Source organism: Plodia interpunctella, chromosome 23, assembly GCF_027563975.2.
Source record: "Plodia interpunctella isolate USDA-ARS_2022_Savannah chromosome 23, ilPloInte3.2, whole genome shotgun sequence".
Lineage (NCBI taxonomy): Eukaryota > Metazoa > Arthropoda > Insecta > Lepidoptera > Pyralidae > Plodia > Plodia interpunctella.
In genome coordinates, this window is record NC_071316.1 from 2,881,208 (window position 1) to 2,901,031 (window position 19,824).

The window sequence follows — 19,824 nt, forward strand, 5'->3', positions numbered from 1 at the left end:
ACACATCTCGTGAGAGTTCTTTCAGTCATCAATCAGTGAGGCTGCTTCGAAGTAATTGACTATAGGGGACAACATATTAGTACTACGCAGCTAATTTATAATTTTCAATTAAGATCAACTTCATCTTCAGTTGTCATGTGCATGTCTCCAGTATACATATAAGGTGATAGATCTCCTTCATCTACGCTTTGGAAGACGGCAGTAAATTTACATCAGCGTAACTAGAAGGAACAGACTTAGTTTTAATTTAATTAAATGTTTGAGGTCAATCAGACGTATATCATTTTAAGTTGAAATAAATGATGGTCTTAATTTGGATCTTGATCATCTGAAGACTTGAAATGCACGTGTCATCATCTTTACTTATAAAACAAAGTCCTCTGCTGCGTCTGTCTGTCTGTCTGTTACTAAAACTACTGCACGGATTTTCATACGGTTTTCACCAATATTTAGGGTGGTTCCTGAGGAAGGTTTAGGTGTATAATTTATTATGTTTTTACCCGAGCGAAGCCGGGACGGTCCGCTAGTCTTCACTAAAGAATCGTTTTATCTCTTAAACCTCGCAATGTGTCCACGCCCCAGCGCATGCTCTAGCTACTGCGCATTGTGGGAACCTAATCAACTATCAACTAAGCTGCAACACTAAGGTCATTGTCGTGTCCTCACTCTTCCTCACGGGTAGTGACCTCGAGGAAAACATACAAACACGCACAAATCTTATCACGGCGTGGCGACGCTCTGTCTCTGTCGGTGTGAGTACGGTGGGCAGAAACAAAACATATTTTAATAGATAAAAAGTTTTAATAGATAAAAGGAATTCATATTGGAACTTAAAAAAAAAAAAAACATTTTTGGGCTATTTTAAGGTTCGAATTTATAACCTTCTCGTGTCGTCTATTAAGTTGCAAGATTACAACTAACATATTTAACAACATACATTATAATTAATACAAGTTAAATAAAAGCTTGTAAAAAGTCATGTAACATCGAATCGATTTAGAATACTGCCGATAAAGGTGGCTTACCGCCAAATTAATTGATTTAATTTTAACATTTTCGTAGCTATGTCTAAGGTAATCGGCGCAGAATGTCGTAGCCGGTGCAGCATCCAGGTCATCGTAGACCAGGCGGAGTTTCTTACGCCCGTTCCCAATATTCTATCTTCAGTTTAGCCTTACTGGAGATAGGAGATTCTATCTATCTTCAGTTTTATTGTCCCAATAATGATACTACAGATAGCTAAACTTATCTTTGGGAGGACGGATATCCTACCAACGACAGATGTTTCAATGAAACTAACATTGAAAGCGTCCTTATGATATTTTGACAGCTATTTGTCAATAACGTTCTTTCTCTCCGGTAGGCATATCCTATATTAATTTATTATCCTATATTAAAATATAATAACTGCGTGTTTTATGGTTATTTTTCATAAAAAATATTTTATTTTTGGAATAATTTATATTTGTTATTCCTTACATATTACAGAACTCCTGTCTCGTCTGTTTGTACGAACGCGATAAACTCAAAAACTACCGGACGGATTTTTGTACAGTTTTCAGCAATAGATAGATTAGTGATTCCTGAAGAAGGTTTTATATACTTAATTTATTATGTTTCACTCGGGGAAGCCGATACGGGACGCCTTCTTGCCTTGCTTGCTTCGCTTTATGCCTTATTATAGGACCGCTACACATTCTACCGTGGATGTCGTACAAGGCGACTAAGGAATATAAAAATCCTTGAAGCATTCCCAAAGGCGGTTGACGTGTGGCATAATGCGACTGATCGTAAAATCACAGTCGTTCACAATTTTCATAATTTGAAGGTTTTACTTTTTACGCGTGCCTCGGGATTCGAGGAGTCATAGACGATGATAGCCATAGAAGTTGTATAAGAGATAACTACAAAATAGCTTTATAATAGTTATATTCTTATTAGCAACGTAAAACATTGTACTAAAATTGGCATTAAATGATTTCAACACAAATGGGTAAGTAACATATTAAACTTATCTAAAAATATTTTTTCCTGTCGACTGCGCCTGCGTCTTATCGTGTGTGTTTGCTGACACTGGCGTCTGATTTTATTCCAGTCGCCTAAAGGCATTTCATATGGCTTTTACGACCTATTCTGTCACTGTCTTCATAGCTCGGTTTCGCACATTGTTACCATCTTTACTAATATTTTCTTAAATTTTTGTATAGAAATTAATCTTTGTGATTACCTTATGTTCCAGACTAAATCTTTAATTTGTTAATTAATTTTATCTGTGTTCTTATAACGTCCTTTATTGTACCCAAATTATTTGCATGTTTCTCAGAAACTATAAAATAAATAAAAAACCGGTTTTTGTTATCGGCAAATACAGATAACATATGCTATAAAATACGAATATAAATAAATTAATCATGTCTACAATAAGACGATGTTTATATAATTATATTTATTTATTGGGACAATTAAAAAAATATTTTTATATATACAAAACTAGCGACCCGCCCCGGCTCCGCACGGGTGTAATATTATACATGTAAACCTTCCTCTTGAATCACTCTATCTATTAAAAAACCCGCATCAAAATCCGTTGAGTGGTTTTAAAGATCTAATCATACATAGGGACAGACAGCGGGAAGCGACTTTGTTTCATACTATGTAAAGATAAAAATAAAAAAGATAAATGCTTTTAGTTGGCTTTTCGAAATTCACTAAATTCGGTTTTACCCTGATTTGTAGATTATTTTTCCTATATACATCTATATAAGTATTTATAAGTAACAAATCTTATGTATGTTCACACACATCGCAAGCGCACATAAAAAAGCTTGCATTTAAATTGAGTCAAACATTTGCAGTAGGCCAAAAATATTCCCTTTTTGGTCTGCAACATCTATACAATACGAGGAACAATTAAACGAATTGGTAAAATTAAAATGTAAGTGCACAATCAATTCCCACAAGCGAAAATAACTTTTAAAACAATAGTGTTAACGTTAAAATTCTTTTGGGGAAAAATTGCAGGAACATTATTCGAATTGGTTGCGAGGGAACGTAAACCCACGCGTATCTTGCAGACTCGCTTCATCTTTCGAACGCAACAGTTTCGCACTGGCCGTTATGGAGCGCGCGCGTTCCGATTCAAATATGGAATTCGCGAATCTCAACTTTTTCGGGATGCGCAGATTAGTTTCGAAAATATTATATTTCGTGCCAGCATTCAATATTCGGTGAAGTTTGTGTTCTGTGTTCAAAAGTTTCAGCAGAGACGGTTTGTATTGTTTTTTTTTTCTAATTTTCTTTTTTTTAGACTATTGCTAAAAGCCGAAATGTACAAATTCCTTTCAAAAACATCAAATAAAGCTTTAAATAATAACCTCTGTATTTTATTAATAATGTTCATTATCCGTCGGGAAATGTCGGTCAAAAGAACTCTATGTACAAGATATACTTATCCAAACTTACTATTAAAAGTTCTAGTTATTTTTATCAGTATTCTATAATATTCTAGAAAAAAATGCATTGCATAAAGCGTTTTCATCGTAAACTGAACGAATTTCTTGTACCAAAAGCGTTATAGCGGTTAACAACATTTTAATTTTTCGTATCAGGTTTTTGATAATTTGAATACGAAATTTGAAAGTAAAAAACAAATTAATAAGTCACATTCATCAAAGTTGCATACCCAATTTTTTTTTGATCAAATAATTGATTGTATTGGAATTCAAATTGATCGATAATTATGTTTTCATCACGTTATGAGAAAGGACGAGAACACATTGTAAGAAGGGTTATGAATTTGAAATTGAATGGAAAATGAAGTAAGTGGAAGGCCCAGAGAGAGAGAGAGAGAGAGAGAGATAAAAAGAAAGCAATAGTTTGGTTACCACCAGACAGGGAGAAGGGGTGGACTGACAAAGTGGAATATGGGCAGATGATGAAAATTTGCGAAGAAGTCAAAAATTTACAACTCTCTCTCTCTTCATAGTCGTATTTCCTCATGGCTGCGGGTCGTGGTCATTACGTGGAATGAAACACACATAACGACTTTCTTGGCATTATTAATGGAGTGGTTTGCCATTGCCTTCTCCATTGCACACCCATGTTGATAATCAACAAGAGTGCAGGTTTCCTCACGATGTTTTTCTTCACCGGAAGCAAGTGGTGGTCGACGAAAACTATACTATACATGAGTCAGATTGGTATACAAACTCATTTGGAACGAGTAGGATACGAACCTGGGACCCTTCAGTCCACAGGCGGGCGTCGTAACCATTACACCACCTTCCCTTCAAAAATGTACATAAAATAAAACGAACTCTACTGCCGAGTTCTAAAGCGCAGGTGAAGAACAATCTCCAAAGAAAAATATCTTCAAAGACGTCAATCAAAAAGCTTATTGCATGTAACTTTTCTTTTCCCGTCTGGCTGTTGGCTACGGGAGAATTTTATATTTATACTAGCTTTTGCCGGCTGCTTTCCCACGGGCACAGTATCTTCCTTCACCATATTTCAAACTATATGTATGCAAAATTTCAAGAAGATTGGTTGTGTAGATAAAACGTGAAGAGGTAACAAACAGATTTATGTTCGCATTTAGTTAGGACTGATGATGATGATTAGATTAGATTGTAAAAATCAGAATATAATTATTTAAAATTATCAGCTGGCAAAGAAAACTGTGTGGGTTTGCATTTCACTTCTCACCATCGAGTGTATTCGAAGTGAGACGCAGCGAACCAATCACTTTGCACTGTGGTTGTCGTTGCGTCACAATGTGATTGGTCCGCCTGCGTTCGTTGATAAAGTAACCATACCCTAACACAAGTTCCAATGTAAATAGAATTCCTGATTACTCATTCTGATATAGGTATGTTGGTGATAGATGAATGTACAAACAAAGGAGAACTAAGATTCTCTTGGGCTAGTTACATTTTGAGTTCGACCTTCTTCATAGTCGTATTCCTCATGACTGAGGATCGTAGAATGAAACACACGTAACAACTTTCTTGGCATTGTTAATGGAGTGGTTTGCCATTGCCATCTCCATTTCATACACAAGTTAATAACTCAATCAGTGTGCAGGTTTCCTCACGATGTTTTTCCTTCACCGGAAGCAAGTGGTGGTCGATGAAAACTACTGTACATGAGTCAGATTGGTATACAAACTCATGTGGCACGAGTAGGATTCGAACCTGGGACCTTTCGATTTACAGGCGGGGGTCTTAACCATTACACCACCTGCCCGCCCGCCTGTGGATCGAAAGGTCTCAGGTTCGTATTCTACTCGTGCCATATGAGTTTGTATGCTTATATGACTTATATATAGTAGTTCTCATAGACCAGTGGTGGTCAGTTTAGTTCACTAGTGTGTATGCGACTACCTGCCACTAGACGGCGGTGAGTAGTCGTAAAAGCCATGTCAGATGCCTTTAGGCGACTTGAATAAAATCTGACACAAGTGTTAGTAATAATACACTCGATATGATGATGACCATTTATCGGTATCCATGGGCTGCAGTGTTTGCTTACCATCAGACAACGAGCATTCTCGTTTGCCCATTATACTAAAAAAAAACATTTGGAATCGTAGGTACATTTAGCATCCATTTGAGGGTTGAAATTTAAAAAAATCGACTTCACGAGTTCGTTCGAGGTTCTATTACCACTTTTGTTGTGGGAGTCTTCGAACATATATTATTTTCTATTTTTTAGTATTTGTTTGAGTACGGAACCCAAAAAAAGGAACTTAATTTACCTCGGGTCTTTAACTGTAGGTATCCACGTCAAATTTTATCATGTTTGATCTAGCGTTTTAGTCGTGAAAGCATATAATACTCTTTATAAGTCCAATAGAAGTCAAAATGTTTTTTTTACTATTCTCTGTTTGTATGTTTCTTCTCGCACCACAGTTATATTGCCATACGTCGCAATTTTTTTCTTTTTGTTGATTTATGGTTGCAATCCAATAGTAAATTTCACGCGGACCAAGAAGCTGTCAAAATGTTAGTGATAGATCAAATAACAATGATATTACATAAAATTAATTGAATGATAATTGAATTGTCTGAAATTTGAATGTCAATAACTTGAATAATTGTTACCAATAAAAATTTTAATGTTATTTATATTAATATAATTTTGTGTTACGAATGTATTTTGTAATCTTGTTTTACCAATAAAATTAATTTTGATTATTATAATACTTATCATACTATGTATATTACTAATAAGAGTGGAACCGCGTGCGCATATTAATTCATATACCATTGTGTCACTATGGAAACTCCTCCCATGGTCCCAAAATAATTACGGCTACCAAATTAGTGTATTTTACAAATTATCTCTATATTTAGACTGCGCAATGACATCATATGCCAAAAACGGTTAATAGAAACGGTTATTAGAACAGCTTCTTGTACTTGTGTTATAGGGATTTTATTACGAGCATTTATTTGTAATGTATTGTATATATATGGAATCTTACAACTAAATTTTGAAACAGATATCTTCAACCAATTAAGCTGAAATTTTGTACATACGTTTAGTTTGCATGCTAATGCATTACTATGATATAAATGACCTAATAGTGCACCCAGGAACGGCTCCAGACGTGGGAACTCCTCAACGGTTTGCTGCACGACTTGACTTATTTGTCACACGTTGAATGCAATAAAAAAAGTAAATAAAACTCTCTGACAACAATAAAAGCTTGTGTATTAACTTATTTTAAATATTGACGACCTCGGTGGCGCAGTGGTAAAGTGCTTGCCTCTGAACCCAGAGGTCCCAGGTTCGTACCCCGGTCGGGTCAGGATGGAAAATCTTTTTCTGATTGCCCCGGGTCTTGGATGTTTATCTATATACGTATTTGTTATAAAATATAGTATTGTTGAGTTAGTATCCCATAACACAAGTCTTGAACTTACTTTGGGGCTAGCTCAATCTGTGTGATTTTGTCCTGATATATTCATTAATATACTTCCATGTTAATATGGAATCGACTACGTATAAAAGATATATAATCACAACATATCACATACAGTGGGAAAATTCTCGGCCTGTGATCAACAGGTCCCAGGTTCAAATCCTACTCGTGCCATATGAGTTTGTATACCAATGTGACTCTTGTATAGTAGTTTTCATAGACCATCACTTGCTTCCGATGAAGGAAAACATTGTGAGGAAATCTGTACATTGGTTGACAGTTTAAGTTCACTAGTGTGTATGCGATTACGTGCTGCTAGACGCGGTAGGTAGTCGTAAAAGTCATGGCAGATGCCTTTAGGCGACTTGAATAAAATCTGACACCAGTGTTAGCAATAACACACTCGAAATGCATGCATTAGTTATTACCCAAAATTATTATGCTCGTTTCCTTCCACTAATCGCACCGACAAAAGAGTGATAAAGAGTAAAACCATAGCTCTGTCCTTGTCCTGACCTTGTTTTATTAAACCAAATTAAACCCAGAAGACAAAATCCTCGCAAATGAGTATCGCCTGGTCAATTGGTCAGCCTGTTGTCAGGCAAAAAATCCATACATTGGCCATGTATGGATTTTATGTCATTCATGACGCCCACATCACTGGACATGCAAATGCTACATATCAACGTGATATCGACATCTTCAGAAAGGTTATCTTAATTTGTAAGTGTATCAATCTTCAAGATTTCAGAGCTCAGAAGTCCAGGAGTTATTTCGGGCAGTTTCCGCTTGGCTACAACAATCTTTATATAGGAGTTTGGGTTGGCATTGACTGGGAATTGGAACAGTGTTGCCATTCTCAAGGATCAACTATAAAGAGAGCCAATTTGTGATTAGGGAAGTTCCGATCGTATCTAGTCGTTATATATGTTGAACAATCGCCTCTTGACAGTCCGATAATATATAAGAATTTTCTTGTGTTTTTTACTAATAAGATTAAAGAGAAGGTAGAAAAGGCCAGTTTTAAGTAGATCATCATCAACAACTATTTAAACGTTCCCACTGCTGGGGTTCTGGCCTTCCTTACGGTTGGATAAGGAGTTTAGGCCATTACCCACCACACTGGTCATTGCGGATTTGCGGGTTTTAACGACTGCATATACAACCGGGACTAACGGCTTTACGTGCCGTGAGCATTGAGGAGCTCAAGATAATTTTGGTCACCCATACAATGACCGACCATTGTGAGAGTGTCTTAACCGCCACTATCACAGGCCAAGCACGCTAACCACTGCTCCATTGAGCTCTTCGTTTTGTGCTAAGTAAATTAATAAGTACCAATCCTTAGCTTAAGCCATAAACTTGAAATGTTTTTTCTTTTAAGTCAGACCATTATTAGTACCATGGATTGGCACTATCTTGACCACATTCAACCACTTTTTTGCCTCTTCTGCCAGGATCGGAAAAGATATGGCTAGACATTTGTTCCTAACCTAGTTTGTCGGTTATTCTAGAGTGGTCGATTATCGCAGCATTTGACTCTGTAGCTCATATAAATCCTATCTTTTTTTGACTACCTATTACCACTATTACTGCCGTCGGTGTGAATCAGTGTTACAGAATAATCTACTTCCTATATGTTGGGAACACGTAGGAAGTAGTTTATTCTACACTATTTTTCCTACAATCCATCAACTGGTATAATTTAATTAATCACAAGAAGAGAGCGCGATAAAAATGCAAGCTATTTTCACTTGACAAGATTGAACATGGCGTAAATCAAACCCACGCATTTGTAACAACAAATATAAGGACTTTATTCTAAACAGCCGACGATGGATCTATAAACAAACTAATAAATGATTCGCAGATCTTCCAAATATTTCATCGATAAATTTGCAGTACGCAAATCCAAACGGCCTTCTAATGCGAACGAACTCTTTATTTTTAGACATTTTCACACCTGGTATGCGAACTTTTTACCTACAAATGTACTTATTATGTTTAGGATTGTGCAAATGTTCCCAATCAAGGTTCGAGAAATGCCTATGCAAGTATGTTGTACCTACGCATTGTACCTATGCGTTGTTATTGGAATGATTCCCCTTCTCATTTCATCTACCACCTGATAAATAAATATATTAACAAGAATACAAGTCCTCGTGATGTTTTTCTTCATCAATTGCATGCAAGTGATGGTCTATGAAAAGTACTATAAATCGAGTAGCTTTGATTAACCTGGTCAAAGTTTTATTGAGTTCCAAAGCAATCGCGCGACTACAAAACTTTTGATCAAACTAACGTGAGAAGTAGAGGTCCTTCACGCATGCGCAGGCCGAAACTATAGTCGACTTTATCATCGATAATCACACGCGAGTGACCCGTGTTATTAATTAAGTTTAATATTATTATAATATGAATATGCCAGAGATCTATGGAAAGGAGTATACTGAACATCAGGAAAATTCACAAAATTAGATGTAAAACTATAAGGAAAAGAACTAAAGTAATCGATGCAAATTTATATATTAAAAAAATGAAATGGCGCTGGGCAGGTTGTAGCACGATACAAAGACAAACGATGGACAGCCCTAACGACTATTTGGAAAGGGCCTAGTGGAAGAAGGAACCCAGTGAAGCCTAAAACTCGTTGATCAGACAACATTGTAAACGTAGCAGGAAAAGATTGGTTGCGTAAGGCCCAAGATAGGGAGGAATGATGTAAACTGGAGGAGGCCTGTACCCAAGAGGGATCCATTCTCAGTGAATACTAACATCATAAAATAATTACTTAATACAAAAATAAAAGCAACTGTAAATGTAAAAAATAACAAGAAAGTAATAAAAAAATAAATAAGATATATTAAATCTTATTAAAATATAAGATAGGGAGTAAATACGAATAATATTAACTAAAACTTTAGACTAACACTATTATATAAGATAAAACAACTGGGAAATGGATAAATAAAGGCTTTTTAATTTTTTATTTTATTTATTTATTATTATAATAATGTTTTGTATTGAAGGTAAAAACCCATACAATTGTATAAATTAAATTGAAACTAGTGTTTGTGAAAGTAAGACCTTAGAACCGAGCTTCATGAACATCTTTAGAGTATTGTGTGTATTACAACCTATTAAAGTTTTATTTTTGTTTGTTGCAGGTTCCAACAATAGACCGGACATACCTGCGTTGGCAAATATTAAAACTTTATCTATAAATTAAATAAAAGATTGCAAGCATAAATTAAAATTTCAAACACTAAAAGGCATTCACCGTACTAGGTTCTAGTGTCCACATAAATTTGATCGTCTAAATGAAGTGTGTGAGGGGATATAGTTCTCAAAGTGGCGGCTTTGTGTAATTATATTCCATTAAAGTGTTCGATGAAAGGTTTTGAATGGTTGTGGATGTGGGAACCTAGGATAAGCAGACTCATTTGTTCTTTTTGGTGAATACCGATAAGGTCAAATGGGAAAATGCCAAATCCAGAATAAATATTCAAAATACGCGAACTGAAAGCACGATCAATATATGTAGAAAATTATTTATCGGGCAGGATACTGAATAATGTTTATAAAATTAATTTTAATGAACTGAACACATTACACACTCTAAATTTAGGTGTATAGATTTTTTAGAAACTTAATTTGTTTTTTATTAAAAAGCAGTGTAAATAATACCTCTTCTAATCTCCAGATAAGCGGGCCAGACACAGTCACTTCAGAGGCTTAAGAGTCATCAACTTCCGATTCACCGACAAAGTGCTTCAAAACGAAGTGGGTGAAGCGGTCCTGAACCTGCATGTCCAGGAATTAGAGCCTCAGCATAACATCACATCAGATATACAGCCAGACGAGTTTTTCACAGTCACGTTACAAGTCAGCAGGGTGACTAGGAACACTCACGGGAACGGCAAGGCTTCTGTGCCGTATACAGATAACTCTGTGAAGATGTCCAGAAAAGATTTGAAAATTGGGAAGTGGCTGAAGGTGAATGTGACGAACATGGTGGCAGAATTCTTCAGGCTGCCGAGGGAGAACCTAGCTATAGTTGTGAGAGTACAAGACTCAATGAACAGGATGAGCTTAGTCGTGCCGCATCCTAGTTCAGAAACTAATAATGCTCTGGTAAGTGTTGCCTTTGTTTTTGTCACTCCTACAAGATGTAAACTAATTTTAATAAATAATATCCATAATGATTTTATTTTTCGTACCGACTAAGTAGATAATATGACTCAAGAAGTAAAAAACATTGAAACTATTTTTGAGAAGACCTATGTGTTTTGGATGTAAGATAAAGCACCAACACAGCGCGCGCTACCAACTGAAATGCTATGCATATTACGTGATAGTAATAGCTTCTGCTGTGACTTATGTATGTTCTATTTTATTTGGCTACGTTAGCTAGTCGTCTTTAGTTTTCTTGTCTTTGACCTAGGTAGTCAATTCATTCGTTCACAAATAGACGAAATCTAACTGTTCAAAAATCACTTTATTTTAAAGCCTCTATCATAAAAAGATGATGTAATGTCAATCTGAATGAGCCACGTACTTGTATCAATTAACAAAGTTATCTGTGAAATTAAAATATTTAAATTAATGTGTTATAGTACTACTGTAATTAAGATAACATTGTTTAATTTTGATACGCACCACAGGATCCATGGTTGTTGGTCGTTGTTTCAGCGAAGATTAGTATTTAATTAAATTATTTATAACCCAATCAACGATTTCACTTTTTATACCTATTTACTTCCATGTGGGTCTGAAAGTGAAAGAATAGAATGTGCTAGATGCTTCTCTACATTCGTAGATTGTAAATATAAATCAAGGAAGATGCTATTTCTTCTCATAGGCGATGGTGATCTGCAACTATTTCAGATTCGATAGAACAGAACCTTCGATTTTAGCGAGTCTAGGATCTCTCTATCCCGTAAGGAATAAAAACGTGATACAAATATAGTATCACGTTCTTCATAACGCACAAGTTTGTTTTCTCCAAATATTCTATTTTTTTGCTATACCACAGTTAAAAGACTCATTTATAATTAATGTCCTCATCATGTAATGTACTAAGTTTTGGAATTTTTCTTTATTCATTGCAGTTTTAATTTGTTCAGTTACCTTTTTAAATTAATAGCCTAAGTTTAACGTTGGTTTTTGTGACAGATGCTCTCTCTCTTATCTCTGCGTCTCCTCAGATTTAAGCGTCAAAGCTCAGGGTCTGCTTTCCAACCACTCTTTCTCCACTACATACGGACTTATCCCCATAGTTGTCAGACTCAATAGTCTGACAACTCACGCATATGATCCTAGACCACATCAAGTCAGCGTATCTTGGGATCACCTCTTTTGGCAGGACCAGTTTTGACAGCTACTGTCGATTTGTGTTGCCCATTTTATCTACATTATTTGAAAGCACGAAGTAAAACTAAGTCTAGATATACCATCAGCAAAAATCGACTCGACTCTAATGTATATAACTTGTTCTTTACGTTGATACAATGGTCACATTAATTGAGCAAAGAATATTGATCTGTCTGCGTTCGCCGATAGTGTATACCTAGCAAATAATATTTATTTCATTTACAGATGCCATACATAGAGTTAAGTCTAAGAGACAATTCCCACAAACGAACGCGGCGGACCATTGGCATGGACTGCACGGAGAACACCAAAGAAGTGCGCTGCTGTCGGTACCCCCTCGTCGTCAACTTCGAGGAGTTTGGCTGGGACTGGATTATCGCGCCCAAACAATACGATGCCAACTATTGCAGCGGCGAGTGCCCTTTTAGCTTCTTACAAAAGTTCCCCCACACTCACATAGTACACTTAGCTGCCCCCCAAGGCAGCGGCGGCCCCTGCTGCGCACCTAGACGAATGAGCAGTATATCTATGCTTTATTTTGATCATGACTTGAACATCATATACGGAACTATCCCTGGAATGGTTGTCGAAAGCTGTGGTTGTTCATAGCGGTTCCAACTTAGTCAAGTCTGGTTTTAAATGTTCACAATTTTTACTAAAAATCGATACATTGTATTTTGTATTGTTTTAAATTCTTTTTAGTCTGAGCGTTTGAAGCCCCTTAAGTGTTATCTGTGGCTATGTGATACTTGGTTGAAGACTGCGGACTCTCTTGTGTTGTGTGCCGTGACTGTGAGCATGTAAATTTATTTTTACATTTGTACCTACATCTAGTTTAAAATCAACGCTGACTCATTCAGCATTCTTCATCTGCTTAAGTTCAGTTTCGACAATCATTGGACTATCAACTACAGGATTGATAAATTATATTATCATCTATTTTTAAGGGATGACTCAGCGTTGGAATCATCTTAATTTATAAATATATCATGTTTCAATTACTTGTAATGTTTCGTATAAGGTTTAATTGCATTTAAAGCATGTTACGAATTATCTTTATTTATTTATAACTTCTAAATAAATTGCGAAGATAGTGATGCTAATAGAATAGTCATTTTAAAATCAATAATCTTTAGTGTTTTTTTATCTGACGACTTTTGACTCCCATTTTGATAAAAAAGTATACGACCTTATAATATGATAATGCATTATCAAGGTCTTATGCAGTAATTATAAAATTTCTTAGTAGGACATGTCTTTATCAGTTTTTTTTTATTTGACCTTTTTAGTTTTTATAACTACGTGCTGCACACTTATCTTGCAATGTGAATTTTTTAATGATTGTGTGTATTTTCTAAGTTAAAATTAATTTCAATGTTTTTGTCATTGGATTTTCTTGATAAATATTTAATTTATAGTCAACTTTCACACATTTTTGTTTCTAAATTTTTTTTTATCAAAATTATGCTTAAAAATTTCTGCATCAATGACTGGATATACTTAATTTTTAATTTATTATACAATACAGAATTTTAAAGTGAAATTATTGCCGATATAGACATCACTAATACATAAAGATATAATTTTAAGTAGAAACTTTTTAATAATAAAATATTTTATGTGTACTTTTCGATTTCTATTTTTTTTATGATATTTTTGGATCTCGTATTTCAAAATTATATTATTTAAATTCTTTAGTAATAGCGGGTGGTGCTTAAAATATAATTATATATCTAATTGCACAATGTTATATACAACAGTGCCTACCCAGTGTTTAATTTTAAAATAATTTTAATGTGACGTATTATTTTGGCGTAATCAAAAAAGATAAATTTAATTAGATATTTTTGTATTATGTAAGATTTTAGTAAAATTTTCGGACAGATGTTATTAATTTTCAAAAATTAGATCTCATGTTAGGGCCGCCATTTATGTGCCTTTATAAAGATCTCCCAATTTTTGGAACCAACGATTGAAAAAGTGTTTTATACAAACATTGTAGTGTAAGTTTACATGGTAATATATCTCTGAATAACTTGATATTGTCAAAAACTAACATTTTCGTGTAAGTTTTATAAAATAAATCGAGCAACTCATATTATATGACTTGTGTTATTTTGTGGGTGTAAAGTCTTATAACAATATGGAAATATATGTCTATAAAATTTATTAGTATATTTTATTGAAATAACTAACTGTGCTTTCCTCCAGTGTAAATCTCTATATACAATATAGTCTTCCGCGTGAAAGAAGCCTCGTACATATTTTTGAACTATGTCGCATTTACTTTAAATTTCATACATGTGGCCTTTTAAATCAAAAGGGACCTTATGGTGCCCGGCACTTACGCCATTATTGCCGTTGTTTTGTATTCGAACAACGAAGTGCCAGCCGCCATAAGCTCCCTTTCGATTTAGACGGCCACATATACTCGTATGTGGGATTTCATTAAGGAGGGAATTCAAATATCAAGTTTCACCTGCGGCCATCCTCTGAGAATGACCGCTCTTTATTTATATAAACTTTAAATTATTTACACATTTTGTTTCTCCTACTTTACATTAATGTCAACGTTTTTAAAATACAATCAAAACAAAAAATATATATGTATACAACAGAAATACACATGACGTAATTTACACTTACATATAATTAGACAGCGGGAAACAGATGGACTAGTATACCCAAATAGAAAAAATAATAATTTCCCCACATTTTTTCATCATGTTTCTCCCATCATTAAAAAAGTATTTCATAAATTTTTGCCGCAGTAAATGATATTTAAAAATTATCGTGTTATTTATAATAAAAGAGGCCAAAAATTTATAAAAATACTTCAGTCTAAATATATTGCTTAGTCGATTCAAAATATACACGAAAAAGAAAAAAAAACACGGTTAAACCTTTTTATTGTACTCGCATCAATTCTGTTAAAACAATTCCTTATCGTTGTACTTTAAATAAAAAGGTTTCATGGCATTGTTTCAAAATTAAAATTGCTACTTTACGTAGAAATTATAAACTATTTTTTGTTATTTTTTAATTCTTTAAGTAAGTTAACACTAAATTTCTAATGTACAGAAAAGTGCACAACATCAAATGGTGTCAGTCTATAATAGGTTGGATGGATTTTTCCGAAATTCCTTTGGAAATTATATAAAAAGCTGATGTGACACACGCTTACAATATAATTAAAATAGCTGTATAATGTTGGCTTAGAAAATTATAAAACTGTTATACAAAGATACTAAGCAACGGCGACAGCACTGCAATTGCATTAGGTATTAAAACCCTTAAAAAATATTCATAAAAGTAAAAAAGTGACGTCTTAAAGCACATTGTACTGGTTTTGTACATTTATCGAAAGATACTTAAAATATATCAAATAATAACTGGATATTAGAGCGGTCACCATAACTGTTGTTATAACGGCAGTGATTGACAGACAAGCACAACTTAAACTAATAACTTTGTATGCAACAAATGAAACATCACAGATTTTTACACCTACATAAAAGGAAATGCAAATATATAGAATACGCCATGATTTACTAAATTGCTGATAGATAGTAAGGGCACACCGGAAGTACTAAAAGTCTAGTACTAATCGCTAATCTTATGTACAAAACGTTGCGTCTGCCTAACCAGCCTTCGATCTTGAATAAGTCTGAAAACGTACTTCATAACACTATACTATAAACTGCAAATATTGATATATAGACTAACATAGTTTATATATTTTTTATTTGTATTTGATTACCCAAGTCCTCAGTATGATTAGGTAGACTAAGGGCGCCTACACACGTAGGTTATGACGCGCAACGAATTTATCATCTTCGGCGCTCCCTCAAACGTGCGTGTACAAACGCCCTAACACCGCCATATATAAATTTAAATATATGTGGTCGCAACACTAAAACTTGAGCCTTTATATTTAAATAGGATCACAGTGGAAAAAGTGATTTAAATTTACGTTTACACTATGCTATAAATATGTTATTAAAGTCCACGTTATGGCAAGTTCCTACTGTAAACGAAACCTTATTTACCGTGTCACTAAGACGTACTAAGACTACGTCCATAGAAAAATTTCATTCGCTATGTCTGTACACTGTTCATTCGAGTCTATAAAAGTCACTAACACTCAAATTGAAACATATAAAACACGAGTTAGAACTCCGTCGCATCAGTTCATTACGCAGTTGTCATTTTAAAGGGTAAACGAGTATGACATGGTTGTTTAGAAACTGGGTTGGGAGACAGTCCTAGGATTGCCACTCTGCGTCTGGTAGACATCGTAAGCGTTGTGGGGCTCGAGATGGCAAACGACGTTATTTTCTCCATTCAGAACTGCTGCCAACGCTCTCATGTTGTTTTCTTGAGGCTGGTGATACGGATGCACCATCCTTCCGCTATCATAGTGCCTCGGGTCGTAACGCTCAGCCGTATCCCACTTTCCGTATTTTCCATACAATTCCTGCTCATGCAAATGCCTCTCTCCTGGGCTGTAGGAAATTAGCGGACGGTGATCGCCGAAAAATTTCGAACCAGATGAGCCGTGAAGACCTGGATTCTGTCGGCAGTTATCCGGCCCTGAGTTATCATCAGACACATCAGACATAAGCGTTTCGTTTCTCTCTATTTCTTCGTAAACAGGATCGTCTTGTATGACACGAAACTCCTGTTCAGATCCGCGTCTATAAATTCGACCTTGTTGAGATCCAATTTCTGAGTACGTATGGTTGATATTCTGACTACCGTGATGGTGGTGGTGTTTGCGTCTTCCGTCTTCTTTATAATGTTTTCTGAAGATCATTTCCTGACTGCCAGGCGAGTGTTGAGAGATGAAGACGTGAGGATTTCTGAAGTCGTGATTGTAGCTTCGAGTTGTTTGGTATCCCTGATGATGTAAAGGACTTTCTTCATCTTTTATCACGTGCCGAGGGGAGCCAGGGGCTACAGCTCCTTCACACTCGTTGTAAGGAGCATGAAGATGGTTCTGTTGAGCTGCCAACTGTCTCGACAGGGTGTCGTGATGAGGCAGCGTCGAAGTGTTGGTCGAGTGGTGCTTAGAAGAAGTGTTCTGTGGAAATATTAATGGTTGAAGTTGGTGATGGAATGACAATGAACACTACGAAATATTTAAGGAAGTATTTCGAGAGAAATACGGCTAAGTACTAAAGGCACTACAATTTATAAGAAAAACTATTAGGATATTCTAAAATTATTAAATTGAAAGATAAAAATAGTTTAATTCTAATGTCACTAACATCACAAAATATATGGAGGAATGTGAACTTTCTGGATGATTTTACTCCATAAATTGAGATATAATTGAATGATGCAGTCCCATATATATCTATTCTATGATCTAAGCTGTTGCAAATGTGATAATGAATACGTATAAAAGTTTCTAAATTGATTCAATAACAAAAACAAACTATCAAAATATCGTGCTCCAAGTTTTGGTTTACAACAAAAGTCTCCGTAGTTTTATACGCTTTTGTTGTCTGTACCTATATTTACACTTATCATAATATTATATTAAATTCATGTCAATGATGTGTGTTGGATGGTGTAGCACTTAATTTCTAAATCAGAATTCGTGCTATTTAAAACGTGCTTTTAATGTAGATCTAAATAAAGACACTTGTAATAATATCAACTTAGACTAAATTTTCGAAACTGTGCCTACTTATATCTTGACTCGAATAATGATTTTGGTCTAGACGAGTGATAATGCTATATTATTATTGTAATGCTATAGCAGTCTATTATCCGATATGGTGTTAAATAACCAGTGTTAATTTAACTTTAATTAACGACGTGGTTCAATAGACGTGGTAACGCCAAAGTTACGTGAAATTGAGTTACATTTCCGGTCAGACATATTAAAAAAACATATATATTACTTTAGGCCCATTTTCATGTCAGATCGGGTTATCCCAAACAAACTTATCTGATCCGTCGCCACTGTTGAATAAAATGACTTTTCTAATTTACTTTTGAAAGTTTTTTTTAAACAGTTTCGAATACCATCGGTTCAAATATTGCAACCAATGACATACACAATATTATTTTCCATTAACACACTATGCGTAAATTTATCCCGAGTTTATCTCGCAAACATGCAAATGGGCCTAAGATTATTATTAAATTGTCTTTAAATTTAGTCCAGTTGGTGCTTATTGGGGTCGTGTTAGAAGAGGATGGGTAGGGCTATGCGATTGTACAAGTGAGGCTGGATGGTCATGCAATGATTGTCACATGCTGTTACGAAATCCACGCTTTTGTAAGATCTCTTGTGTTGAAAACCTGCTGATGCAATAAATTGTACATAACAAACTTACTCTATATAAAAGGTAGATTTGTTTACTTCTAATTCATATACAGGTACTAAAGACATATTTTTATATTAATATCAATGTATAATATAACCAGCGTGGTGCTGGTTAGTAACTATTTAAATCCGGCTTGCACGAAGAAATCATCTATATAAAATGGCTTCACGAAAATTCGTATCAGGGCTTACATTTACAACAACTATATTCAAGTTGAAAGAATCTATGATCTTAGTTGTTATATATTTATACTTAAATTAGACAAAGAAAACGCTAATAACATATAACTTAATTAAATTTCATTTGTTATAATATGGCAAAAAGCATGAAGACACCGGAATCATAAAGGGTTGTTTTCTTAAGAGATCTTACCAAAACGCTCTAATAACAATAATTCAAAGCGTTTCACGGCCCACCCCTCACCTTCCATATGCCACCACCATTATTGATAAGAGCCCACTCGTTCGCGCCAACTGACGCCGCCATTTTGTTAGAGAAGCAAGATGGCGACCGAGATCGAAGGTTCTGGTAATCGTTTGGTACGTCAATATTGTTTCTGTAGCTATGCATTGACGCTATGCTTTGGGTGTGTGAAGCGCTGTGTGGTATGTTTTGCGGCGTTGGAACGCGCACAGATCTCGATTCGTCGTTTGGCACGTAAATTGGTGCTGTCGGTCTGATATTCCACCTTGAAGACTCCGGTTGGATGTTGTAACTCTGTTATTCAATATCATTCGGTTCATATTCGATATAGGAAGTAAATTATACTAATAGTACGTCTATATGTAGATAAGTATATAACTTTTACATAAATATTGTGAAGGGTCTATAAGCAGTAGTTGCATACGCATCGTCTAGAGATAGGATTTTTGTTTCAAAGGTCAAGATCACTAGTATGCTTGACACAATTCAGGATAGTAGTTACAATCTAGAACCACCACACCACTAGAGGAAGAGTTAAAAGAAGACAGTATGTTAGTTAGGCTTTTTCAAAGCGTTAGTTAGGTAATTAAAAATAAAAAAATAACTCACCTTGACAACAAAAGTAAAATATATTAAAAAAACACTCGTGCGTTGCCACGCAGTGTTTGGTCAGTAACCGCTGACCTTCATAATAACCAAGTGATTGTTAGTGACAAAGAACACAATGTTAAACACAAAAACAAATTGAAGTGCCTTATTAGT

At 35.0% G+C, this 19,824-nt stretch overlaps 2 protein-coding genes across 16 annotated transcripts in view; one reads left to right on the top strand and one right to left on the bottom strand.

Annotated features, from left to right (window-relative positions):
- The first annotated feature begins 3,075 nt into the window (after positions 1-3,075).
- Positions 3,076-14,467, top strand: LOC128680129 (growth/differentiation factor 8). 4 transcript variants are annotated; one of them, XM_064436727.1, is made up of 4 exons: positions 3,076-3,268; positions 10,093-10,124; positions 10,629-11,059; positions 12,524-14,467. In XM_064436727.1, exons 3-4 carry the CDS (start codon positions 10,883-10,885, stop codon positions 12,905-12,907), a joined length of 561 nt encoding a protein of 186 aa, XP_064292797.1. In that variant the 5' UTR covers positions 3,076-3,268; positions 10,093-10,124; positions 10,629-10,882; the 3' UTR covers positions 12,908-14,467. The 4 variants fall into 4 exon arrangements, with proteins under 4 accessions (XP_064292797.1, XP_064292795.1, XP_064292796.1 ...); XM_064436725.1 differs by having other exon boundaries at positions 3,081-3,268; positions 10,093-10,553; XM_064436726.1 differs by having other exon boundaries at positions 3,081-3,268; positions 10,093-10,120.
- A 304-nt stretch (positions 14,468-14,771) lies between these two features.
- The window catches only part of Cirl (Calcium-independent receptor for alpha-latrotoxin), a 288,078-nt gene continuing 283,025 nt past the window's right edge, over positions 14,772-19,824 (bottom strand). For 7 of the 12 annotated variants that reach the window (XM_053763253.1, XM_053763250.2, XM_053763251.1 and 4 more), the window contains 2 exons: positions 19,063-19,356; positions 14,772-17,381 (listed from right to left, as the gene is read on the bottom strand). In XM_053763253.1, the coding sequence (XP_053619228.1) occupies positions 16,539-17,381; positions 19,063-19,356 (1,137 nt within the window). In that variant the 3' untranslated portion in view covers positions 14,772-16,538. The remainder of the gene's footprint in view (positions 17,382-19,062; positions 19,357-19,824) is intronic. The other 5 variants (XM_053763258.2, XM_053763257.1, XM_053763256.1 and 2 more) reach the window with 1 other exon arrangement.